General features: G+C 45.3%; 1 protein-coding gene across 1 annotated transcript in view; it reads left to right on the forward strand.

Annotated features, from left to right (window-relative positions):
- The window catches only part of POLR1A (RNA polymerase I subunit A), a 149,987-nt gene that overhangs the window by 92,346 nt on the left and 30,412 nt on the right, over window positions 1-27,229 (forward strand). Inside the window, exons 22-29 of the mRNA XM_085869794.1 lie at window positions 542-624; window positions 5,864-6,029; window positions 6,207-6,493; window positions 6,571-6,738; window positions 6,973-7,102; window positions 17,158-17,309; window positions 23,169-23,274; window positions 23,494-23,604. Coding sequence (XP_085725920.1) covers window positions 542-624; window positions 5,864-6,029; window positions 6,207-6,493; window positions 6,571-6,738; window positions 6,973-7,102; window positions 17,158-17,309; window positions 23,169-23,274; window positions 23,494-23,604 — 1,203 coding nt within the window. The remainder of the gene's footprint in view (window positions 1-541; window positions 625-5,863; window positions 6,030-6,206; window positions 6,494-6,570; window positions 6,739-6,972; window positions 7,103-17,157; window positions 17,310-23,168; window positions 23,275-23,493; window positions 23,605-27,229) is intronic.

A 27,229-nucleotide genomic window follows, 5' to 3' on the forward strand; every position in this document is an offset into this window, starting at 1 on the left:
AATACTTGAAACTATTTACCAGATTGTATACGGTTCTGATCGCCACTTTGCAGCCGTGTTCTTCTCCCTCGCCCCTCCTCCCACCATTTCCCTTGTAATAAACCTTTGCTTGTTCAATGAGAACTTGTGTGTGGTCATCGGGAGCAGACTCCATAGTGCATAGTAAATTAGCAAGTTGACCCGTTAGGCAGATTCGGTTCGTGCAGAAGCGCTTGCAAAACAAATTGCTTGATGGGCTCACTCGGCCACTCTCGTCAGCAGAATTCGCGACCACCATTGCAATATGGACAATTTTTTTTTCCAAATTTCTTCAATCTCTTCATTATTGTACTTTTGTAAAATAAACAAGCTTGTTGATTGGAGGGATCTTTTCATAATTTATTTGGAAGGGTTCTGTTAAAATTTTATTTTTTGCTTTTGCCTGATAAATGTTTGTATCTGGAAAGATTGGTAACAATGCCTTTCTTTCGTAGCCATCTCCGACATCATTTTGTCATTTCCTTTACATAGCTGTGGGGTTTGATTTCCGCTTTCGTTGCAGGAATATTTCTTTCACTGCATGGCTGGGAGGGAAGGTCTTGTGGACACAGCTGTGAAAACCAGTCGTTCTGGTTACTTGCAGAGGTCAGTTTGTCTTGTCCTTTCTGACTTGATGTCATGTATCTCTCAACCTCATACTTTTCTTGTCTTTTACTTGTTTGCTGACATTGAATTGATTGTATTATTCTCTTCCTTTTACTCTTTTCTTTTACTTTCTTCTCCTTAGCCTTGCAAGATGCATATTGCAATTGTTTGCAAGTGCTTGTGTTTTAAATGTAACATGAACAACTTGCATAAGGTGTGCGTGCGTGTGATAATATGGCGTTCAAAAACTTTTAGGAACCAGACACCCTTGGGAAAGAGACTTTATTCTATTTATCAAAATACACTTAGTAAAGAAATGTTTTTTTCTTCGTAGTGGTATCTACTTGTTTGTATATTGAATTTTTCTTTTGGAAACAGTGTTAGTATTTTGTGGATTGTCGCGGGTGTCTCAATCGTCAAACATTTTGAATGCGCTGTGTAGATATTGTTGCAGTCGCCAGACCGTTCCGATTTCCCGGTTCAAATGTGGCGAGTCTTGTGAAAATGACCGTGACGCTCACCCATTTCAAAGACCCCCTGCCGGATCCTTGCATCGAAAGCCATGTTACTATGCAGGTGGACGTCCTTAAATTGAGTGAGCGTCGCACTGATCAGCGTCCACATGATTGATCCTATCAGGCCAGCGAGGATGAGGATGGTGTACCTCTGATCAACTTGTCGCACAATTGAATTGCAAATCGGCATCTACATGATCGATCCGAGCAAACCTTGACCATGTGACTTGAGCCTCTGGTGGCACGGGGTTCCGCGACCAATTTGCCTTTAACAGGTTTTGTAAAACCACCAGGTGAAACTGTCAGAAGAGACAGAATCAGCCTGAGACCGAGTCAGGTTTGTAAATTATATTGGTGAAATAACAAACATGGTCTGGAATGCACAATATGCAAACAATCGTTCAATGGATCCAATTCATAAAACTATCCCATCCATTGGGACCATACTCTGTGCAGAGCATTGATGTGGCCTCAGCAGTGTCCTGGGCTATTGGGCACAATCCTGGACGGGTCGCCACTCCGACGCAGGATACCAGCAAGCTGGTACTCATTTTTGCCGATCTCAGAAGGATGACAGGCTGAGTCAACCCCACTTGGTATTCAGTCAACAGCCAAGCGCAATTTGAACTCAGGACCCGAGGATGCCAAGTCAACACCAGGCATACAAAACTATCCCCAATTTACCCATTACCCACATACGTGCTGACGGATGGTAGATCCTTAATTAAACTGTCTTAAAGCCTTACAAACACAATAGAGAGACAGGGGAAAGTCATGGAACAGCAGAGTTCTTGGACCAAGCCTGGTAACGTTGCTTGTGACCAGAATGCCCAGTGCAGATGGTAATTGTCTTTTGCAGCCAGCGAGGGGGAGGACAAATCCTGGTTGAGGGGGCGTGGCCTCTGCAGGGCAGGTTGTGGCTTCCCCTCCCTTAGATTGTTCTCAGGCCAGCTTCCAGCTCAGCGCTTCTGGGGTTCTGGTAACTCACACCTTTTTAGCCAGGCCTGACGACGTTGTTGATGACGATATACACCCTGGACCTGCCGCAGCTTGTCCCCATTGCCGAGGCGAGGCAACAAAACCATTGGGAAATTGACAAGTTTTGCCACCTCCACTTGATGAAATGGCCTAGTGTTGTGAAAAGGGAACATTTATGATAGAAATGGAGGATAAGGATATTAAATAAGGGCTCGCAGGGATGAGGATTTTTTGACTCAAGCATTGGGGTGGGTTTGACGTTTATAACAACAGTAGAATCTGGATAATAAGTGGATGCGTGAATTTAAGCGCACATGATAAATAAGTGTACACGGCCTTCCTATTTTATTTCTCCATTAAAAATAAGTGCTTCAAAAAACACATCACAGTAAGGTCTTTTGATGTTTCAACAGTTTTCGGTGTTGCTCATAATGTGTAAATCAATTCGGATGACGCTTCCTGACGTACGTTATGCATTGTTGTGCCGAATCCTGGATTATTAGAGAGACTGATTTCATCTCTTTCTCGTCATTAAGTTTCCTGGGATGGAGCTTATGAGGAAATAGATATGTTGTCAAGACTGTCAGGTGGTTGCAAGTTTATGCCTGTTGTTGGCTTAATGGTGGTGGGCTTGGGATCTTCAGATCCAGAGTTCAAATCCCCATTGGCTGTTGAATTAATATCAGGTGGGGTTGACTCTGCCTGTCATCCTTCCGAGGTTTTCAAAATGAGTGCCAGCTTGCTGGTGTCGGAGTGGCGACCCGTCCAGGATTGTGCCCGATAGCCAAGGAGACTGCTTAGGCAGCACCAATGCTCTGCACAGAGTATGGTCCCAATGGATGGATGGATGGATCGTCATGCTTTGAAAATGAAAATATTGTCAACTCAAACACTACAGTATTTTGTTTTATTGGCACATATACATTAAGTCCAAATTTCATGCATGTCTGGTATGGTACTTACATGGGTTGTACATTCAAAACAAAGGTTTTTTTTTAATAAAGGGCCGTAAAAGGGTGTTTTATGACCCCTTATGTGCTTATACACGTGTTAAAGGGTCGTAAAAACGTTTTTCATCACGATCAAAATGAACACGCCAATGAAACGTCGATCATATACCCATGAAAAGAGGATCGACATTATCTTGTTTTTCAATTCTTGTAAGAACCAGTACCAGACATGTAAGAAATTCGGATTTAACACGAGGATGAAGAATGAGGAAATAATTGTTCTGAGTGTGAAAGGTTCAAGAAGACGGGGAGCGGAAGACGGACCTTTTACCCAGACATGGAACACAAACTTGTTGCAGGGTTTAAACGGATATGTGCTCAAGGACTGAAAGTGAAGCATTGGTGGTTCAAGATACGAGCCAACCAACTGTGGCTGGCATGAAGAACCAAATGGTGTGAAGAAGACCTTCAAGGCAGTGAACACCACTGTGGCTTTGATCCCCCCCCCCCAATGGATGTACCTTGCGGCTGCAGCTTCTGGGTGTGTCTGTGTTCAGTGTAGTGAAGAGCAAGCTGGAAATCATCCAGAACAAACACCTGCATGACAACTTGGACCTGTATGTGAATGCCACCTTCACTGCCAGTGAATAGGTGTGTGTTTATCACCAAGTGAATTGGAGAGGCGTGGGAGGAAATCTGTGCCAACCAAGAGATGATCCGTCACTCCTTTGTCAAGACCGTCATTGGCACTGCCTGTAGATGGAACAGATGATGACGAGATCCATTTGGAGAGGCTGGATGGATTGAATTCCTAGATGAACTCAAGAGTTGAAGCGAGGATGAGGATGGTGTGCCTCTGATCAACTTGTCTCGCAATTAGATTGAAACTGTGTATTGCCGTAGTTTCCATACTGTTACCAGTATCTCTGTTCAGAACTCAGGATTTAATGAAAGTATAACACATGAACCTTTCCTATGCCTAAATACTGATGCGGGGAAATTATCGATTTCATGTTAGTTTTCTTGCAATGTTTGCTTGATAAAGAACTCTTGATATGAATGCAGTTTTTTTATTTAGTATTTTTTTCCGAGGTACGGACAATTAAAATTGCAATGACGTAAAAGCTGACATCTATTCGGCCAATTTGAAGAACATTTACCATTATAAGCGCATGTCGTGGCTTTTTTAATACGTATAAGCGCATATGGAAAACTAGAAGGACACTCGGTAGAACGCACACCTCCGCCATGTAATGCCTGATCCATGAGAACATATCGGACCCAATACATTTTTGAAATATCATTCTATACAGTACTATATCGTTTTTGGCCTGATCTCTCAATGGTGAAGAATCACTTAAAATAATTATCAGATATCAGATAAAAATTATCAAAAACCAGATCCAGATTCGGATCTTCACCAAAATTGAAACAATTCTTCCTTGTCACACACTCAACCTGTCCACCAAGTTTCATCTGAATCCATCCACCACTTTTTGAGATATCCTGCACATGAACAGACAGACAGACAAACAAACCATCAAGAAAAAGATGTGCAGTGCATGATACTTGCACAATCAACCCCTCCCCCCTTTCCACTCCAAAGGCTGCCATGGATACATCAAATTTTCCATTTCATCAAGATTAAAATTGACAATCTTAAAGCTCAGGTCAATCGGATGAAAATTTATTATTTTTCAGATTGAAACTTATGATTTTAGAAGTTTTACCTTTGACCATTTGACCTCAAAAATAGTTGCTTTTCCAATTCAGTGGTGGACTCTGAAAATCTTGTTCAACTTCCAAGTAAATCGGATGTAAATTGGTGGTTTTCGGTTGTAAATTGATTATTTTAGAAGTTTGACCCTGAGTTGACCTTTGACCTCAAAAATAGTTGGTTTCCCAATCTAGTAATGTACTATGCAATTGCTGTTTAATTTTCAAGTCAATTGGATGAAAATTGATGATTTTAGAAATTTGACATTGAGTTGACCGTGTGACGTTCATGTGACCTTTTGTGACCTGTGACCTTTTGTGACCTTTTTAAGGACCGTGTGACCTTTTAACCTCAAAAATAGTTGATTTCCCAATTCAGTGATGCGATATGCAAATCTTGTTCAAATTTCAAGTCAATCGGATGAAAAGTGATTTTAGAAATTTGACCTCAAGATGACTTTTGACCTCAAAATCAAAAGGCTTCTCAGTTGAGACGACCTCTGCAACTTGGTAAAGTTTCACGATGGTTTAGAATTGTGACCTGTAGGCGATTGACAAATGCAGAATAACAAAATCGATCGACCAATATACTTGAAAAATCTACGATTTTGCAACTAACAAACAAACAGACAGAAAGGGGTGAAAACATAACCACCTTCATCTTCGGTGGTGAAGGTAATAACATTTAATTGCTTTATGCTTATTCTAAACACTCAATGCATGGAAATAAATCGGCTATATTCAACATTTTTTTTTTACCCCCAGGAATAATTTCCACAATAATATTTATGGACATTTTCATGTTGTCCACCATTGAATAGACTTCTTACATGCATTCATTGGAGATCCCATAGTTAGTATTGAAAATAATATGAGTACGATGATCTCATCAAAGCAGCAGGCAATTGTGTGCAGGTTGTTTGGCCCAAGTCAGAATTTAACCCTATTTATTAAGGGTGGGGTGGGGAGGGAGATTGAGAGGATGTTGGTGAGGAGAAATGCTATATGTGCATGAGTGAGTATGGATTGTTCTTCTTTTTCTGTAAACATTGTCTTCCTGACTTCCCTTGCTGTCCTCAGATGTTTGATTAAGCACCTAGAAGGCCTCGTAGTTCGTTACGACCTCACAGTCAGAGACAGTGACAATTCTGTTGTGCAGTTCCTGTATGGTCATGACGGGATTGACGTCACACGGTCTCCATTTCTCTCATCTCCACACCTTCCCTTTCTGGCAAAGAATTACAAGGTTATCCCTCACTCTTTGTCTCAATTTATTGTGATTTACTTTCAGTAGTTTGTTCCCCTCCACCCAGATGACCCTGAAGATGTTCTATATTTCACCCTTGTGAGGAGAATGCTGCTATCTTCTACTTGATTCTTATTTCCTTCCCGCTTTACCTTTTACTGTTTTATCCTTCCACAGATTCTGAGCAAAGCATGTGGTCTGAAGCAGGCATTGCTTTTCTCAAATCCAACACAATGCCACCGCTGGCATCGTCGGTGTCGTCACTGGCGCAAATCGCTAAACTCCGACGGTGATTCCACCCGCTGCTGGGTTTCGCCGAGGCCAAGTCGTAGCCTAGACCCTTGTAATTCCCTCTGGCGACCTGATTCTAACCTGGGGGCAATGTCAGAGCATTTTGCTGACACAGTGCATGATTATCTTAAAAAGAATGGGAACAACGATGCTCCTGACACCTCAACCGATAGGTGAGCTGACTGCCCACAGCACATACAAAGGTATTCTCCGCCTCAGGTACCTGACTGTATTTTGTGGTGTGGTCCAGGCTGCGTGACATTTTGGCAGCAGTATGGCGTTCAGCTCTTTGCCATCCTGGTGAAGCTGTGGGTCTCGTTGCGGCCCAGAGCATTGGCGAGCCCTCCACCCAGATGACCCTGAACACCTTCCATTTCGCCGGACGAGGAGAAATGAACGTCACTCTAGGAATACCACGGTAATGATCAGTTAGTTTAGCTTTATTTATTTGATTTTAACCTGGGTGGCAATGCAAGATTTTTTTTGTTCTTGTTTTTCAGTTCTCCCCTCATGAATTATATTTCTAAATGTTTTCTTTTGTTTTGCATTTTAGCTCTAATGGACTAAAACAATTTTTTGCTTCCACTCGTATTCTTCTCCACATATCTCAATCTCTAGAATTTTTCTCTGTCCACCCCTTATGACCCTGTAGCCTCAGAGAGATCCTCATGGTGGCTGGAAGCCGAATAAAGACCCCTGCCATGATAGTGCCCATCAAACCTTCTCAAAAGGAATATGCCGTTGCTCTTCAGCACTCTTTATGTCCGATCAGACTCTCAGAGGTACATCTCACAGCCAGACACACAAGTTTGTTTGCATGGAGTTTCAAAATTGATACAAATATACTTACAATTTGTGTGGTTGACTTTTTTCATATTTGAGCATCTTTCTCTTGTTTTCAGTCATATTAGTGAAAAGGGATTTGAATGTCTGAAATGCTTGATCAACTTGTTAGAGATAGCACATATGTTTGATTAAGCACCTGGGAGGGTAGCATGCTCACCTTTGATTTGTCGAGTCAAGACTCAATTATCGATCCAACTATCAACTGTCATCCTGGTGTTTCCCTCGGTTCAATGAATATGTAATCCTTTGGATGGGATGTTCAGCTGGGGACCCATCTGTCCACCTAAATTGGCAGACGTTAAAGATCCTGCAGTCTTTCATTGAAAAGTGGGTGAGTTATTACTGGCTTCCTGAACAAATTCCGAATCCCTCTCCTTACCTCCAAGGGGCACTACATCAGTGGTACAGCCATCCACCGTTCCCTCTCCTCCCCACCCCTCCCATAGAAATTATACCAGCAGCCACATGCTGCTTGCAATACAACATCAGCATGTTGCACAGACCTTTATTTGACGTCTTCCCTTCTACAACTCGCATAAATTGGCTCAACAAATACATGAGGCTCTTAGGACACAGGTATTTTTGATTTTTTTTAAATTCAAGCCCATTGTTATTGCACATTTGCCAAGTTTATTTTTTTCATATCGAAGCTGTATTTAAAATGGAATGGGAAATGCTTGCTTGTCTTTCTGTTGAGAAAGCATGACCTCTGAGGGGCATTTTAGAGATATGTGTTTGAGTGAATATAGGTGAAAATGCTTGCAAAAACACCTCACTGTCCCAAAGTCTAAGCTGATGGCGCACTTGTATCCATTTGGCTCTCCATTCTCTCGATTGTGGAATTGTCTCCCTGTATCTGTTGTCTTGTCTTCACTTCAATCTTTCAAATGTGCCACCCATCACTACCTCATGTACTCACCCATGCACATCCATGATCTCTTTTTTTTTCTTTTTTTTTTGTATACCTTGTCGAGGCTCGTATGAGAGCTAACACACAACTCAGAGCAAGGGGGCATGAGACAAGAGGGGCGGGAGTGGAAGGGACAAAACAGTGGGGAACAGACACATTAGGTGAACTGAGGAAGGGAGAGGGATGGGGATGGGACGGGGAACATGGCGAAGAGAAGATGGACATTACAGGGACTTTCAGGAAGGAAAGCAGGGGAATTGAAGGAAGTGGGCTTGGGTGGATTATCGGGAGTAGAAAAGATCGAGGATTTGGATGGGGGGAAGATAGAGGTGGTGGTGAACAGCTGTTTTGAAAGCCTGGAGGGAAGAATGGGAAAGAATAGAGTGAGGAAGTTTATTCCAAAGGCGGGAAAAAAGAGGAATGAAAGGGTGAAGATGAGCAGCGATTCGTGATTTTGGTAGTTTTACCAGAAGGGGGTTGTTGGCGGACCTTGAGCGCCCTGTGGAAATGTGGTGGGGACAAATCGCAGAGAGAGCAGGGGGGGCAAGGCTGGAGAGGAGTCTGTAAAAGACAGAAAGACCACCGACCAACCTGCGGTGATTGAGTGAGAGGCCCAAAGACTCAGCTTCATTGCGGGAGATGCCGATGATCTTAAATGCCCTGGTTTCGACAGCGTGAAGCCGAGAAAGGTGGGAGGCAGGAGCACCAGCCCAGAGGGGAGAGCAGTACTCCATCAGGCTATGGACAAAAGCTTTGGAAGTGGTCAGGAGCTCAAGAGGGCCGAGGAAGGACTTTGCACGATGGAGGATTCCCAATCGGTGACTGGCTTTTGAGACGAGGTTGGAAATGTGACTTTCCCAGGAAAGGTCATGGCAGATAGTGAGACCCAGAAGCTTGAAAGAAAAGACTTCTTCCAGAGGATTGTTGAGAAAGTGGATGGGGGGGTTTTCTAAACGGTTCTTTCGAAGAGACATAGTGAGAGTGTGAGATTTGTTTGGATTGAAAGACATGTTCCACGTGTTGGACCAGTTTGTGATTTTATGCAGAACTGCAGTGAGCGAAGAAGCTGCTGCTTGCCGGTCTGAGGGGTGACAGATGGTACGGCAGAGGGTTGAGTCGTCGGCAAAGAGAAATAGAGGATTTTCCAGAGAGTCGGAGAGATCATTGATGAAAACCAGAAAAAGAACAGGGCCCAGAACGCTACCTTGAGGAACTCCATCCTGCACAGGAAGAGGGGATGAAAGAACTCCATTTAGGGCCACACGTTGACTGCGACAGGAGAGGAAGTCTGCGAGCCATGAGTGGAGATGGCCTTGAATACAATGGGAAGAGAGTTTGGTGAGTAGTGCAGGGTGCCAGACTGTGTCAAAAGCACGTGATATGTCCAGAGATACTCCTCGGATTTCCTGTCTGGCATTGAGGACCTCCATCCATTGATGGGAGAGCAGAAGCAGCATATCCAGGGTAGAGTGACCTGGTCTGAAACCAAATTGATGATTGGAAATCTTGCCATTGGAGAAGAGGAAGGATTTCATGTCTGAAGCGATGATGGATTCCATAAACTTGCTGATGATTGGGTGAAGGCTGATTGGTCTGTAGTTACAGGGATCTGTTTTTGCACCTTTTTTATACAGGGCAGTGATGTTAGCAGATTTCCAAGCAGATGGCAGATGACCTTGGGCAAATGAGAGGGTGAATAGAACAGAGAGAGGGTGAGCAAGAGCAGAAGAGCAGGCTTTGAGGACACGTGGGCTGATGCCGTCTGGACCGGTTGCAGAATCTGACTCGAGGTTTGAAAGCAAGCTCTCCACCTTGTCAGGAGAAAAGGATACAGAGTCCAGGGACAGTTGGGTGCGACTGGGTAAAGTGGGTAGAGATAGTGATGGGTTTAGGACACAAGATTTAGCTGCAAACACCGAGTTTAGACATTCAGCTTTATCACGTGTGGTATCAGCAGTGCGGCCATTTGAGGTAAGGGAGGGGATGGAGGGGGAACATACACCAGAAACAGATTTGATTAAACGCCACCAGGATTTTGAGGAGGGAGAGAGGTTTGAGAGTTCATACTTGAGATGAGAAAGATGTTGTTTTCTGGCTCTCCTGAGGGTAGATACACACTTGTTCCGAGCTTTGTGGAAAGAACTGAGATTGCCCTCAGTTGGGTTTGCTTTCCATGAGGCAAAGGCAAGTTGTTTCAGGACAACTGCCTCGCCATAAGTTTCAGTAAACCAAGGGCGGGAGGAAGGGTAGGACAACTGAACACGAGAGGGGATAAATCTGTGCATGAGGGAGAGCAAGTTTCTTTGAAAGAATTCCCAGGATGAGTTGATGTTTGAGAAAGTAATGATAGGAGACCAGTCTCTAAGTTTGATGGCTGCTCGGAGACCCTGCCAGTCGGCTTGAGTGAAATGCCAGACTCGACGGCGGTGAGGTGCTTCTCTGATAACAGCCAGAGAGATGTCCACTTTGACAAGGACGTGGTCAGAAGAACCGATTGGAGCGAAGGAAGAGCAGCAGATATTGTCAGGGAAATTTGTCAAAATCAGATCCAGAAGAGATGGAGTACCATTGGTTGAGATCCGGGTCGGGAAGTTGACTGATTGAGTCAGTCCTAATGAGTCGCAGAAAGCTTTTGCTGAGGTGCCATGGCAGGTGAGAGGAGGTACCCACACCTAGCCAACTGGCGTGATGACAATTGAAGTCACCACATAAGAGGAAGAGAGAGTTTGGATGAGAAGATAGAAGATGGTCCATGTTTTCGGATCGTGAGGTGGAGATGGAGTCATCACTGTTCGGTGGACGGTACAGTACACATATAAACATGAGGTGGGAGTGGAGGGGAAGCCGAAGCCAGAGGTATTCCTGGGGTTGTGGGGGAGTGAGAGCAGTGCATGGAGAGTGAGGAATAGAGTCTTTGATGAAGAGAGCTAGAGTGTACGAGGTGCAGTGGAACACGAGAAGCAAGCGTGCCAGCATCAACTCCGCTTTATTGCACGTCCCGAAGTACATTCCTGCCACCCTTAGCGGGCGAGGCATGATATACGAAAACCCAATCACGTGATACAGCACACTCCTCCCCTCGTTAAATGACAAGTCAAATAATGAAAGGACAATCATAACATGACCACCCGAAACCAATCAACACTCATAATCCTCCAAGTACCGCGGCCGCACCCTGACCCGCCTCGGATGGGCAGCGCCGCCAGACAGTCCAGGCTCAGACGCCTCCCGGCTCGGTCGAGGTGACACGCTCGCCGGACTCGCGCCATCCGCAATAACAACCGCCCCCGGCCGACCAGCCTGCCCGACGTCCCCGGGTAGGACAGAATCAGGCGAAGACCCCCTGGGCATCGGCACATCCGGCCCTGGCGATACAACGTCTGGCGCCGGCGACATTACAGGTGGGGGTCCCACATCGTTCGGCCGGGGGCGTGTGGGAGAGGAGGGTGACGCTGGACAGCGATCATGCATCTGGTCCACGTGCCGCTTCCACACCTCCCCACCATCAGTCTGCACCATGCAATTCGCCGGCCCCAGTACCACAGAGACCACAGCCGGCACCCATTTGGAACTGTGGAAATAATCGCGCACCATTACCTGCTGTCCCACATCGAAGCCGTGCAGCCGCGTCGGACGCGACACCGCCCCACTCCCCGACCCTCCAGGTCGCAGCAAATCTAGTCTGGACCGCAATGCCTGTCCATAGAGACGAATGGCAGGCGAATCACCCGTGACAGGATGAATTGCGTTCCTGTAATGGAGCAAAAAGACATCGACCACCGTCTGCACAGGTGCAACACCCCCCCTGCGCAAAGCCCATTTCAACATCTTAACAAACGGCTCAGCTTGCCCATTCATCTCAGGATGATACGGTGCGGACCTTAGATGTCGAATACCATTTTGGCGCATAAACTCATCAAATACACCCGCGATGAACTGCGGACCGTTATCAGAGACCAGGATCTCCGGTCACCCTTTATTAGCAAAGATCGTCCGCAGTTTCTCTACTGTAATGTTTGCTGATGTATGCTGCATTACTACAACCTCCGGCCATTTGGAGAATGCATCGATCACAATCAAAAACATTTTGCCATTAACCGGCCCCGCAAAATCTAGATGGACCCTCCGCCAGGCTCTGTCTGAGGTAGGCCATAGTCCCGAAGCTCGACGCGGGTTATCAGCATCTTTTTGGCACGTGGCGCAACGCTTAACCAACTGCTCAATGTCTTTGTCCAACCCCGGCCACCACAACAGGCTACGAGCAAGACTCTTGGTCTTCACGACGCCAAGGTGACTGACATGCAGTTCTTCCAAACACCGCTGCCTGAACTTCGGTGGAATCACCGTCCTCATTCCCCACATAACGCACCGTTGGACCAACGACAGCTCCGATGTGCGTGACGTGAAAGGTTGAAATGCCGGTGTCGAAGGCAGATCGCTCCAATTCCCTGTAGAAATCGCCTGGACGACACGGGCGAGCACCGGATCACGAGCCGATTCCACCGCGACCTGTCTGGCCGTGACCGGCCCGCTTTGGACCTGGCCCAGCGCGAACACATCGACCCGGTCGGCCGACTCAGACGCAGCTGGAACCTCCGCACACGGCAAGCGTGAGAGCCCGTCGCAGTTAGCATGCTTCTCGGTGCTTCGGAACTGAATATCATAATCGTAAGCACCAAGAAACAGACACCACCGCTGTATTCGCGCGGCCGCTACCACCGGCACCCCGCGTTCGGGTCTCAGGATGAATTGAAGCGGTTTGTGATCCGTCTGCAAAGTGAAATGACGCCCCAGCAGGTATTGATGAAACCTCCGCACACCCCAGACGAGGGTGAGAGCCTCGCGCTCGATCTGGGCATATCCCCGCTCTGCTGCGGATAGGGTCCGGGATGCAAAAAAAACAGGCCGCTCGGAACCATCGTCCATCCTGTGGGAGAGCACTGCCCCAATACCATATGCAGAGCTGTCGCATGCCAATAGGAGCGGACACGCAGGCTCGTAGTGCACGAGGACCGTATCCTCTGTGAGCAGCCGCTTGACGTGGTCGAACGACGCCTGGTGTGCAGGCCCCCAAGCCCAGTGCTCGTCCTTCCTGAGCAACCGTGTTAACAGCGCAAGTTGTGAGCTGAGCCCTCGCACGAACCTTTGGTAATACTGGGCCATACCAATGAACGAGCGCAGCTGCGTCTTGTCGCGAGGCGGTGGCATGTGTTGAATCGCTTCCACCTTCCGAAGACCTTTCAACAGCCCCTCTGGCATGATGATGTGCCCGAGGTATTCCAAGCGCTGCTTGAAGAACGCGCACTTGTCCCTGTTCAAGCGCAGGCCGCACGCTTCTCGCTTTGTCAGCACTTGGGCAATGTTCGCCAGGTGCTCGTCCGCCGTTTTCCCTGCAATGAGCACATCGTCCAGGTAGGTCTGAGCCGGCAGGCCAATGCAAACCTGATCCATGGCTTTCTGCCACAAGGCTGGGGCCGAAGCAATCCCAAAACAGAGTCGGGTATATCGATAGAGTCCTTGACACGTGTTGATTGCCAAAAGCTCGCTACTCCCGGGATCCATCGGCAGGTGAAAATATGCATCACGCAGGTCTAGCTATGTGAAGTATTGACTCCCCGCCAATCGCGCATATATTTCATCGATTGACGGCAGTGGATATTGCTCCACGCTGAGCCCCGGGTTAACCGTGGATTTGAAGTCCCTGCACAATCGGACGTCTCCATTCCGTTTCAGCACCGTGACAACCGGGGTGGCCCAATCTGAGTACGACACCCGTTCGATCACTCCACAGGCCTCCAGCCTACCCAGTTCACCCTTGACCTTGTCCCGCAGGGCATACGGCACCGGACGTGGTTTACAAAAACGAGGAACCACCCCCTCCTTCAGGAAGAGTTTTGCCTCCATGCCCTTGAGTTTCCCAAGGTCGTCGCAAAACAAACCTTGATGTCTTTGAAGAATCTTCTCCAACTGATCCTCCCACCGGCTCGGCATGGGTTGCACAAGGTGAACTGCAGCCTAGTCTAGCCTGATGCGGGCCAGCCAATCTCGGCCGAGGAGTGACGGTCCCCTCCCCCGCACGACGTACACCCGAAGCGTGGCGACCTGGCCTTGGTACCGCACAGACACGTCTGCCATCCCGATTGGCGTTATCTTCTCGCGGGTGTACGTGAACAGTGTGAGGTTGGACCTGATAAGCTTCAGGCCGTTGAGTCTACGCGCGGTCTGTTCGCCAATGATCGACACAGCCGCTCCCGTATCGACCTGGAACGTGATCGGCGTTTTGTTCACTTCGACTTCCACCTTCATCGGGCGCGCCGCCGCCGGGCCAATTGAAAACAGGCCCATCAATGGCCGCTGGTTCCGCCCCGGGTCGCCTCGCACATCGCCGTCCATGACCCAAACGGTGGCCGGCGCCCCACGGCACACACGCTTCAGATGACCCACCTTGTGACAATTCAAACACATGGTGCCTTTATACGGGCACGCACGGTGCAGGTGTCGACCTCCGCATCCCAAACACGTCCGCGGGGTCACCTCGCCGCACGTGCGGCCGCGCGGCGATGTCCGACCCGCACCGAAGGTCGTGCGTGCGTCCCGGGGTAGTCGCGACCCCGCATGGCCGGTGATGGATCGAACATCCCCGCGAGTCTGCTCGACCGCTGTAGCCGTGCTGACCGCCGAGTCGAATGTAATGGCTTCACCCTTCAGCCGTAGAACCGCCGAAACCATCTTCGCATCTTGTAAACCAGCGATAAAACGATCTCTGAGCCGCGCTGGCCGCTCCCCCGCCGTGAACTTGCATGCCATGGAAGAATGCTTAATCCGCACCACAAAATCAGCGACGCGTTCCTCTGCCCCTTTCGCGAGGCGATCGAACTGGTATTGAGCGAGTTGTAATGACTTCTCCGGCGCCATGTGTGCTTTCATCCTCTCCACAATGTCCCGAAACGACAGCCCGTCATCACGGGGCCTGTCCGGCGCCACCAAATTACTCAGCAGTCGATAATGCTCCGGCGAAAGCGAAGCGAGCAAGATCGACTTCTGTTTGCTCTCGTTGACCACATCATTCGCATGGAAATAGCATCCCAATTGCTCCAAAAACAATTCAAAGTCGTCTCCGACGAAAACGGGCATATGTCCGTTTTCAATCATCCTCGTCAGCCAACTAGAGTGTACGAGGTGCAGTGGAACACGAGAAGCAAGCGTGCCAGCATCAACTCCGCTTTATTGCGCGTCCGGAAGTACATTCCTGCCACCCCTAGCGGGCGAGGCATGATATACGAAAACCCATTCACGTGATACAGCACAAGAGCAACACCTCCACCAGGACGAGGCTCAGGTCTGTCATACCGTAAGAGGGAGTAACCGGGGAGAGATACTTGGGAGTCAGACACGTCTTGGGAGAGGAAAGTTTCTGTTAGGCAGATAATGTCAGGTTTGTCAGTGGCAACCTGTATGGAAAGATCTGAAAGGTTTGAGCGAAGGCCCCGGATATTTGAGGTCCACACTTTTAATGAAGAGGTAGGGGAGGAGGCTTTGGGTGCAGGAGGTGGAGGGGGAGGGGGAGAGTAGGACAAGGGACGAGGGGGGGGAGGTAAGGAGGGTTGTTGAAAGAGTGTGGGGTATTGCAGAATAGCGAGGGGAGGGGCCGAATGAGGAGGAGAAAAGGCTCTGTGGTGCTGGGGGAGAGAGGGGACAAGAGACAAGGAAGAAGGCAGTTGAGGATTTGAGGAGGTGGAGTGAAGAGATGGAGGTGAGGGGGCAGTGGAGAGAGGCAGCTTGGTGGATGAGAGGGGGGCAACTTTGAGAAGGATGAGTGAGGGGGATGAAAGGTGGGAGAAAGGTGAGGGGGAGAATTTTTGAGAGAGGTGAGAGGGAGGCTTGGAGGGAGAAGAGTGGGATGGTTGCTTTGAGAGTGAGAGTGAGGGGTGAGTTGGCACTGAAGTTGGAAAAAAGGAATGGTTGATGGAAAGCGAACATCCATGGCAAACTGTGGTTTTTAAAAGTTTTAAGTCAGAGATGCGATTTAACACAATTCTTGATGGATGCAATGAAAGCGAATTCAGAGAATGGAGAGAAGAAGCGCTGTAATAGTTGGATTTTTTAGGCAAGGAATGAAGGAGAGCTCGAAATGAGAGCAGTCTGTTAAAATAGCAGAAGAGTAGTGCATTGTGAAACAGTAAAGAGTACCACATGTGTGAGAGAGGAAGATGAAGCATTATAAGATCGTTTTTGTTCTTAATATTAATGTTTGAGAGTTCAACAGATTAGGTCATGGAAGTGTAGAAAAAAATCGAGGAAGAAGACGAGGAGGAAGTTAAGAGGAAGACGAAGAAGCAGAATCGGGAGAAGGTGAGCGTGTTGTTGTTGTTGGGTATTTTTTTATTTTATTTTATTTTTTTGAGATAAGAAAGAGATTAGTTGGGAGAATGGGAGATGTTTGGAAAGTGGGGAGGATGAAAATTGAAGGTAATGGGGAGGATAGAAATTGAAGGTAATGGGGAGAAAAAACAAAAAAAACAAACACAAAAAAAAAAAAACGATCGAACACCGAGTGGAACCGGTAGGCCTCAAGCCTAGGCCAAGGCCTAGGCCTCAAACACCAGGTAAGAACGTCAACAAAAATACTCACAAAATAGCACGATTTTTGAAACAAAACCGAACGAGGAACACACAGAACATGTAGGTGAGAAAATTAAACAGTTAAAACGGGACAAATAACGACCAGAAACTTAACTTTGAGAACGTCAGCAGGGAGCCCGGAAGGAGACTTCTCGTCGCTCCAAACCCAGAACCAGAAGTGAAGAACCAGAACTCTTCTGCAAATGCTGATTCTTTCTCATTCTGTTCCTATCTGGGCCATTGTTGCTCAGTTGTATGTTATTCCTCTTTTCCTCCTTGTGTATATCCATCACCCCTCCCCCCCCATACCAGTTTGTAGTTTTTGAACCTGCTACCCTTTGTCATTTTGCTCATCCATGAGTCTAGATTCTTTTTATTTAAAAGAGTCAAACACGGTGGTTTTCGTTTTCAATATCATTTAACTTTAGACTGATGCACTGATTAAAGTTTTCCCTTCAGGTACTTGAAAAGTTGGACGTTTGGGCAGGTTTCACCATTGACAAGGTTCAAGAAAACAAGAAGTTGATCAAAATAACCTTTCATCCACTCTCACGGTCACACCTTCCTCCTCCAATTACTCCCCATATCCTCCTGCACTACTTGGAGAGGAGGTTTGTTTCTTCGTGTATTTGCTGTGAACAATTCCATGTTTGTGTAAGAGCGTTGGAGCTGTATGTTGCAGGAAGAGAGGATTGTCACGTGCCTTGATGCAAAAGAAGTTTGAGGCCGAAACTGTTTTTAAACCAATTGAGGAACTTGTACATTCGAGGACAAATGGCTTTTACTTAAAAGAGGAACTTGTTCATATTTCTTGCACATTCAAAAATATATCAATTTAACTCGCACAAGTGACTGCCGTTTGAGGACTGAGACATCATCGAGTCAAGTGTCTAGACCTCGACATTAAACTGGCTGTGTCCATGTTTTCATTTTGTTATCATTCACGTGGACATGAAGTTCCTTTTTTACCTGCAAGTAAGAAAGTAGAGTTAGGTGAGGGTCTAATGGCAGTAGAAAAGTTTGCTAGTATGGATGGTTGATAACTGGGGACTGGTGCATGACCTTGATCTTCAACATTAGGCCAAAAAAAAAAAAAATGTTGCATTGGCGTAACGGGTCACTGAAAAATAGGGTAGGTCGGTCGGGATCTTTTTTTTTTTTCCTAATAAATCCCAAAATTTTGGATAATAAATCCAAAAATTTAATAAATCCTAATAAATCCCTCCCAAAATCTCCCCCGGCTCGAGTACCACCCTTTTTGTCGGCGGGTTCTGTCCGAAACACTTCCGAGTTTTTGCGATCGCGATCGCAATCAACAAGATACTTGAAATCGATAGCAAAAAAATGTAGGGTCGGCGGAATTTTTAGGGTCGGGCGGGTTACGCCAATGCAACATTTTTTTTTTTTTGGCCTTAGGAATTGAGTGTAAATTAAGAAAAAGTGTCACTGTTTACAATCGATTCATAAAACTCAACATTATGAAAATCAGAGGAAAATTATTCAAGTTATGATCAAAAAGGGTTTTTTTTAAATTGATTTTTTTGTCTAATTCGGTCATAATCCAGAAAAAGTAGGTCAAGCACATAAATCAAATATCAGGTGCACAACTTCAGTGCAGTTCCACTATTATGTTGAAAGAACATATTGGAAGGCCAAGTGGTCTTTAAGATTTCACATTGGCAAACTTGAGCGATGACAAAAAAAAAACTTTTTTTTCGGACCACCGTTTGACCTTCAACCCAGAGGGTTATATACTTTTATGCCTCCACACCAAGGGTGCCGGAGGCATTGTGTTTCCGGGTTGTCCGTCCGTCCATCTGGATTTTCGTTTACGCGATAACTCAAGAAGCAAATTGTAGAATTTCATCAAACTTGGTAAAAAGGTAAAGTAAGACAAGGCAATTAAGTGATTAGATTTTGGGCCAGATGTGATAAAGGTCAAGGGTCAAAGGTCAAGGGCAAACTGAAATTTTACTGTTTACACCCTAACTCAAATATTGGACAGAATTTCATCAAACTTGGTACAAAGGTAAAGTTAGACAGGGCAATTAACTGATTAGATTTTGGCCCAGATATGATAAAGGTCAAGGGTCAAATATGTCAATACTCAAGTGTTTGTGCGGGAGAGCGGAGACTGCACCCAGTCGAATTACTCTAGTTTTCCATCTGATGTAAATAAAGCAAAATGCATCTTACTCCAGGTGGTCTGGAGAGGGTAATTTCGTTATGTTCAAACAAATCTCAGTCAAGTTGCAGTAAAAAAAAAGTGAAACTTTGTATAATCAAGTCATGACCTTAAAATTAGGTCAAAGTCAAAAATTATCAACCCCACATACCTTTTATTCTCATTATTGATGCAAAATTTCATTCCGAAAGCCCCAGCTGGATCCAAGATACAGCTCGGATATTGATACAGCTCGGAAATTGGGAATTCAGGAAGAAAATAAAAAACCCCGAAATGGTGGTTTCGTACTCCTGAGGGTTTAAGAAATTCTTAGGTACCATTAAAAATTGGGCCTACTAATTGAAAAAACCCGAAACCCAACAACAGGTGCCTCCACCTATCCTTTCGTCACTTAATCAGAGTACCAATGCTGGAGCATGCTTAGTGTGTCAAAATGACAAAATAGCATATTGAACATTATTACAATGGAGCTCTATATAAGTGAATGGCACTTAAGGTGAAGCGCTGCCTTTGCCATCACGTAATTATAAAACTCTTCCTCAATTGTACTTAACCATAATTTGATGTGGATTTTAAAGATAGTACTGTGTTTATTTTTGAAAAAGATTAAGTCAAAGGGTCCTACAACATTGACTGGTAATAAATAAAGCGACATTGTTCTTTTCTGCATTGACTGGTAATAAAGAAACGCGACATTGTTCTTTTCTACATTGGTAATAAAGAAAAGCTACATTGTTCTTTTCTACATTGACTGGTAATAAAGAAAAGCTACATTGTTGTTTTCTACATTGACTGATAATATAGAAAAGCAACATTGTTCTTTTCTACATTGACTGGTTATAAAGAAATGCTACATTGTTGTTTTCTACATTGACTGGGAATAAAGAAAAGTTACATTGTTCTTTTCTACATTGAGTGGCAATAAGGAAAAGCTACATTGTCCTTTTCTACATTGACTGGTAAAAAGAAAAGCTACATTGTTCTTTTCTACATTGAGTGGTAATAAAGAAAAGCTTCATTTTCCTTTTCTACATTGACTGATAAAAAAGAAAAGCTATATTGTTCTTTTCTACATTGACTGGTATTAAATAAAAGCTACATTGTTCTATTCTACAATGACAGGTAGTAAAGAAAAGTGACATTGTCCTTTTCTACATTGACTGATAATAAAGAAAAGCTACATTGTTCTTTTCCACATTGACTAGTAATAAAGAAAAGCGACATTGTCCTTTTCTACATTAACTGGTAAAAAGAAAAGCTACATTGTTCTTTTCTACATTGACTGATAATAAAGAAAAGCAACATTGTTCTTTTCTACATTGACTGATATTAAAGAAAAGCTACATTGTTCTTTTCTACATTGACTGGTATTGAAGAAAAGCTACATTGTTCTTTTCTACATTGACTGGTAATAAAGAAAAGCTACATTGTTCTTTTCTACATTGACTGGTATTAAATAAAAGCTTCATTGTTCTATTCTACAATGACTGGTAGTAAAGAAAAGCTACATTGTCCTTTACTACATTGACTGGCAATGAAGAAAAGCGACATTGTTCTTTTCTACATTGACTGGTAATAAAGAAAAGCGACTGTCCTTTTATACATTGACTGGTAATAAAGAAAAGCTACATTATTCTTTTCTACATTGACTGGTAATAAAGAATAGCTAATTTGAATGCAAATACTGAACATTCCTTGAGTGTAGCTGTCGTCATTCAAAGGATTAAGCAGGATGGTAAACAGAACAAACCTCAGTGGAGGACTGCATTTACCCTCATACACCACTGTACTGCATAACAGTTGACTCTTTTTTTTTTTTTTTGTAAACAATATCGAGGCTCATATAAGAGTTAACTCACACAACGTACAACAGAGGGGCTGGAGAGGGAAGCACAAAACAGTGAGGAACAGACATTATGAGCTCTGTGGAAGGGAGAGGGATGGGGCGCAAACATGGGGAAAAAAAATGGACACCACAGGGACTTTCAGGAAGGAAAGCAGAGAACTTGAAGGAGGTGGGTTTAGGGTGGATTCGTGGGAGTAGAAAAGATCGTGGTTTTGGATGGGGGAAGGTAAGAGATGGTGGTGAACGGTTATTTTGAAGACTTGTAAGGGAGAGTGGGATTGAAAAGAGTGTGGGAGTTTGTTCCCGAGGTGGGAAAAAGAGGAATGAAAGAGTGGAGGTGAGCAGTGATTCTTGATTTTGGTAGTTTTACCTGGAGGGGGTTGTTGGCAGACCTTGAGCACCCTGCAGAAATATGTTGGTCGGGGGGGGGGCAGATCACAATAAGAACAGGATGGAAAGGCCAGAGAGGAGACTGTAGACAGAAAGACCACCGACCTGCCTGCATTGAGAGAGTGAGACCCAAAGACTCAGCCTCACCGTAGGAGATACCAATGACCCTAAATGCCTTGGTTTTCACAGCGTGAAGCCGAGAAAGGTGTGAAGCGGGAGCACCAGCCCAGAGGGGAGAGCAGTACTACATCAGACTGAGGATGAAAGCTTTATACATACCACACTGTAGTGCAATTTCTCTTTCGTATCACTGCCAAATAATAACTCACTTAATCATTGCATTGGCTACTTTGTTGACACTACACGGGCAGGTCCTTACAATAACTTCGGGTGAAGGCTAAGATGACTGTCCAGTCCAGTTTTTGCTTTCTCCTTTGCCAACATTTACTTTGTGTCTCAGTAACAAGGCAAACCTCAGCACAAATATAGTCCTAACTTGAAAATTAACTCCATTGCCACGTCACAAAGCTAACCTGAGCATAAATGTATTGCTAACCCTAACCATAACATGTATTGCTATGTGTGAGATAGTATGAACATTACGTATGAGAATTTGTAGTTCTTCATTCCTTGGTGACAGGATGGCTTTGTTTAACAAGCAAAGCAATCACAAATATGTCCACACCAAATTTTGAGAAAGTAAAAATGCTGAAGGATTTGGCATTACGGTTGAGGTAATGTTTCTCTTGATGTACAGTTCATTTTTATGGGGCTGGATACTAAAGCAAGGTTCAATGAACTCTTTTGCCAGCTTGGCCTGCCCAGCATGATTGTTCCACACTTGGCACTCGATTGCCATTGAATAAAAGCTCATACCTCTGAGATGTGGCACACATTCACCTTCCTAAAAACACTTGCAGCAATTCAATAAAAACTAGCATTGTTGCATGAAAACTGGAAAAAACTTCCTGTTTGTTGAGACCCCGATTTGCTTTATTCGAATTTTGCAAGTACTGTATATTGGTTGTTCTTGTGTGTTATTCTGTGTGTGTGTATTTGTTTGTTTGTCAATTGCCCACAGATCACAATTTTAAACCAATCTTCACAAAACTTCACCACATGGTAGAGTTCATCATAAGCAAGAAGCCTTGTTTTTGAGGTTAAAAGGTCAACATAGGCCAAACATCAACAACTTTCTCAAATTTCTAAAATCCTCAATTTTCATCTGATTGACTTGAAATTTGAAGAGAAGTTGCATATTTGGTCATTGGATTCAAGCACAAATTATTTTTAAGGTCAAATTTGTTTTAGCGATATCGCAAGTATCGTGCTCTGCACGACATCTTTCTTTATTTATTTTAGCAGATTCCATGCAGCTGTAGATTTGTACAATGATGGCACATCCAAAAAGTGCAAAAAAACTACAAGGCAAATATATGTCAATGGATAAAAGTAAGTTTGGTACACGGCTCCATCATGGAAATGCCTTGGTGATGTCTATCCATTGCCATCCTCTTGCGATAACACCTTGCAACTTGATCTTAATTTCTATCAAGTACTTTGGCAGAACTTTTGCAAAGGAAAGCGACCTTTTTCTTTGTGTTCACTTTTCTGTTTGTATGTCCCTCGCTGTCATTTGTGGAAGCTCTGAGCAGAGCGTTCTGTGCAGTGAAGTTGCATAAGCGAGTTGATTTGGGTGTTGATTGCGGGGTGCTGTTCAGTAGAAGTGATGACTCCAGCAAAAACGATTCCTACTAATTCCATTGTTCACCATTCAGTCTCTCATGAAATTATTTGAATTATCGAGTTTCCTTTGTGCTTCCTCCTCCTGAGTTACTCCAATCCCCCCACTAATCCTCCTTTCTATTTTCTTTCCTTCCTCATTTCTTTCTTAAATAAAATTAATTTTGTTTGCCTTCTTTGCATATGTGTAGTGTATATGACCATTTTTTGCATTATAGTTTGTGTTATGCTTAAAAAAACAGGCAGCTGGTGAAATCTAACCAGTTCTCATTGGTTTTGCTAAATCTCACTTCTTGCTTCCCCAAGATTTTTTCAGCATCTTCTGCGCAAAATTCGATTGGCTGGAGCTCGAGTCGGCAAAGTGCAAGTGTCGAGAGCAATGGATGTGGATGGTGATGGAGGCAGCAGGGAGGTGAGCAGGGGTTTAAGATGTGGAGTGTAGAGTCTTATGACTTGCTTTGGAGAGAAAAGGGAAAGAGAAATAGAGAAGCCTGCAACTATATGTATTATCAGAAGCCAACAATGGATGTTTAATTTGTACTTGTGTGGTACAAGATGCTACGGATTCTGAGAGAGGGTGTGGACAACCTTAAGAAATGATGGAGACAAAGGTTAACTCTGTGTTTAACAGGATGGACAGGGAGATGAGGAACTGGCTGAGGAAGCAGAAGATACCGAACCGACAATGGATGGAGATGGTGATGCGACAGATATGAAGTTGACTGCAAAGCAAGTTGAAGAGGTTAAACTGACTAGCATTGTTCAATTTCCCTCACCTCACCATTATGCCAGCCAATATTGACCACCTCTTGCAAAGTCACTCGACAACACCAATTTTATTGTTTTCTTTTCTTTCATCATGAGTTTCTCACATTGTGTTCCATCTTTTCACAAATGTAATGCTTCATTTTCATGAGCAAGAAAGATATTGTTGCGAATTCGCGCCCGCCGGCGTGCGAACGGCCGCGTAACTCGAATCGCGGCACGTCGCCCACCGGACGGACAATTCTGTCATGACGCTCTCGGACCAACGCCGGGAGCTCGTCACGGTTGGGCCTTTCGACCTCACCACAATCGTGCCAATCGGCCACCCGCGTGAGATAGGGTTGTTCGCCAAACTCGACCGACCTAAGTACCCACACAGATGGTAAACCGGGCGATCGTACCTCGCCGCAGGTTGACTCCGGACACGAGCGGCTTGGGCGGCCCGTTCCGTACTATCGGGATAACCGAGCGGTGTCGACCTGGACGGTTCAGATTAATTACCGGGATGTTGCACCCACTACGAACTCCTTACATGAAGCAGGATGGAGAGTCAATGGAGAAAAGACAAAGCGAAACGGGCACAGTTCAACAAGCAAGGATTTTATTTCCCGGCACACGGAGAGCACGTAGAAACAGCCATGCAGAATCAAAATACACATAAAGCAAACGTAAGAGTGAAAACAGACTACGCGCGCACACGGCAACACTTATACAGTTTTACTTCACAGACGGCGCCAACACACATTTACACAAAAGCAAAGGAAAGAAGCCACCCTCATAGACAAGGAGGAAAAGAGGCCCGTAGGCCAAATGTGTGCAGGACCGAGAGGAGCGGCCAGGTCCGCGAGACCGGGGAGGTCTTATCCGCGTACTCGTGACGCGTTGGCGGTCAAGCCGCAAATGTGGCCGCGCCGCTGTGCCCCGACTCCGTGCTCCTTGGCGGGTTTCGTTGGCACCACCTTTGGAGTGGGGGGGGAACGGGGCCCCCTTTTTGCACTATCTCAGCACGGGGGAAAGGGGGAATTGTTGATGCCCTGGGGGAGGGGAGTGGCTGGCTGGCTTGGGTCCCGCAACGAGACGAGCGATCCCCCACACCGCAACCTCATTGCCGACCGCCGTCCTTCCTGCCTCGAACCTGAGCTCCCTTTCTTGCAGTTCCACCGCGCGCACTCGACTCCACTCCGCCAACGCAACGCTCCTTGTCCCCCAAGAGCAACCTCTCGACGACACTCTCCAAGCAACTCCAAAACCCAACTCTCTTTAATTCGCCCTGCACTCGCCTTTTTATAGGCGGCAGGAGCAGCCAATATGCAAATTTTAGGATCAGAACGCGATTGGAGGCGGGGCCACGCCGCCCCCCCCCCGGTCAGCCATTGGTCGGGCAAAAATGGGCATGAACCTCTCCTGGTCCTAAAATTTGCATATACGGACTTCACATACACACACTTGGAGGCGGGGCCAAGCCGCCCCGCGCTCACCAATTGGACGGAGGAGAAGTGGGCGTGAAGCATTTGTGATCCGAATTTTCCCCTCGGAAAGGCCGCCATCCGCGCTCGCGGCTCAGTGCGTTCGGCACCAATCGCCGAACGGGCCCGAGACAGCCCGACGTTCAGTGTTCACACGTGGTGCGGTTGTTGGTTGTGAAGGAGAGAGGCGAAGGTGGTGGAGGGTTTTCGGTGGTGGTTTGATGGTTATGGTGCCGTTTGGGAATGGCGGTGAAGCGGTGTTTGCGGGATGGAGTTGTGAAGGTAAGGGTAGTGGCTGTTTGCGTTGTTGGTGGCTTAATGGTCGAAAATAACAATGGAGAAAGAAAAAAATGGCTAACTCAAAGTGTCGCAGCCCAGAAGAATCACCTAAATTCCCTCTATACAACGGGTTTGGGCTAACTACACCTGTACCTATGAAGATATCTCACCTGAGGGCCTTTATGGTGTAATGCGAATTTCCACAGCCGTAATATATATATATATATATATATATATATATATATATATATATATATATATATATATATATATATATATATATATATATATATATATATATATATATATATATATATATCTACGATATAAATGGCAGTCATTCTGTCTGTTTGTCTGTCTGTCTGTCTGTCTCTTTGTTTGTAACCGATAAGCTCCGAGACCAGTGAACCGATCTTGATGAAACTTTACACACATATAGACCAAACATTCAGCTCTAGGATGTGCTAAGTGGCTTTCCATAAAAATGAATATATATATATATATATATATATAATTTAAAAAAATTCCATTAAAAAAGTCTTACGAATAGTGCGCTGGCGTATTAATCGTAACAAAAAGCTTCATGGTTAAAAACGGTTGGGTTTTTTGAAATACAAAATGTTCGTATTCGTTGACTTTTTAAACATACACATTCTCCTCCTGTTATTTGAATTCTCGAACTGCACGTGCACGGCAACAGCGAACTGCTGATAGATCTGCTCATGAAAGAGCCAGGCAAGCTGAGTCAGCTGCAGAGAGAGAGAGACAGACAGACAGACAGACAGACAGACAGACAGACAGACAGACAGACAGACAGACACGAAGACGTCTTACTGCTGATATAATATCTGCTCATGAACGAGCCAGGCAAGCAGAGTCGGCTGCAGAGAGAGAGCGTTGCCGAACTGCAAATAGAGTGTCACACCTATGGGCGAGAGAAGCACAAAACTCACGTTCCAGCTTTCTCGGTCTGGGTTTTGGCAGGACATCAAGGACAGTTGCCACTGATGCTAGAAACATTGAGTTGCTCAAGGCCGCCTTAAACTATGACCTCTCTGAGGATTACGGCAGCATAAAGCCTTCCTTCCATAAATCTGAGGAATAAAAGAAGCCTTCCTAATTTTCTCCATACAACTAATGCCTCAGTCTAACTAGCGTGAGGAAAATAGGGCAAATTTCCCAGGTATTACCGGGTACCTCAGCTTGTATACACATATGTCTGTGTATATATATATATATATATATGTATGTATAGATATATATATATATATATATATATGTATGTATAGATATATACATACATACATAAATATGTACATATATATATATATATATGTACATATATATATATATATATATATATATATATATATATATATATATATATATATATATATATATATATATTGTTGCGGATTCGCGCCCGCCGGCGTGCGAACGGCCACATAACTCGAACCGCGGCACGTCGCCCACCGGACGGACAATCCCGTCGTGACCCTCTCGGACTAACGCCGGGAACTAGTCACGGGTGGGCCTTTCGGCCTCACCACGATCGTGCCAATCGGCCCCCCGCGTGGGATAGGGTTGCTCGCCAAATTCGACCTACCTAAGTACCCACACGGAGGGTAGACCGGGCGATCGCACCTCGCCGCTGGTCGATTTCGGACACGGGCCACTTTAAGCGACCCGTTCCGTACTATCGGGATAACCGAGCGGTGTTATCGTCGGCCTCGACGGTTCGATTAATTATTGGGCGTATTTAGCCCACGACCAACCCTTTACGTGAAGTAAGATGGAGATTCAATAAAGGAAAAGACGAAGCGAAACGGGAAAAACAGTTCGACATAAAGCACATTT

The sequence above is a fragment of the Eptatretus burgeri genome, chromosome 2 (genome assembly GCF_056783735.1).
Source record: "Eptatretus burgeri isolate ZD-2024b chromosome 2, Ebu_testis_v1, whole genome shotgun sequence".
NCBI classification, from domain to species: Eukaryota; Metazoa; Chordata; class Myxini; order Myxiniformes; family Myxinidae; genus Eptatretus; species Eptatretus burgeri.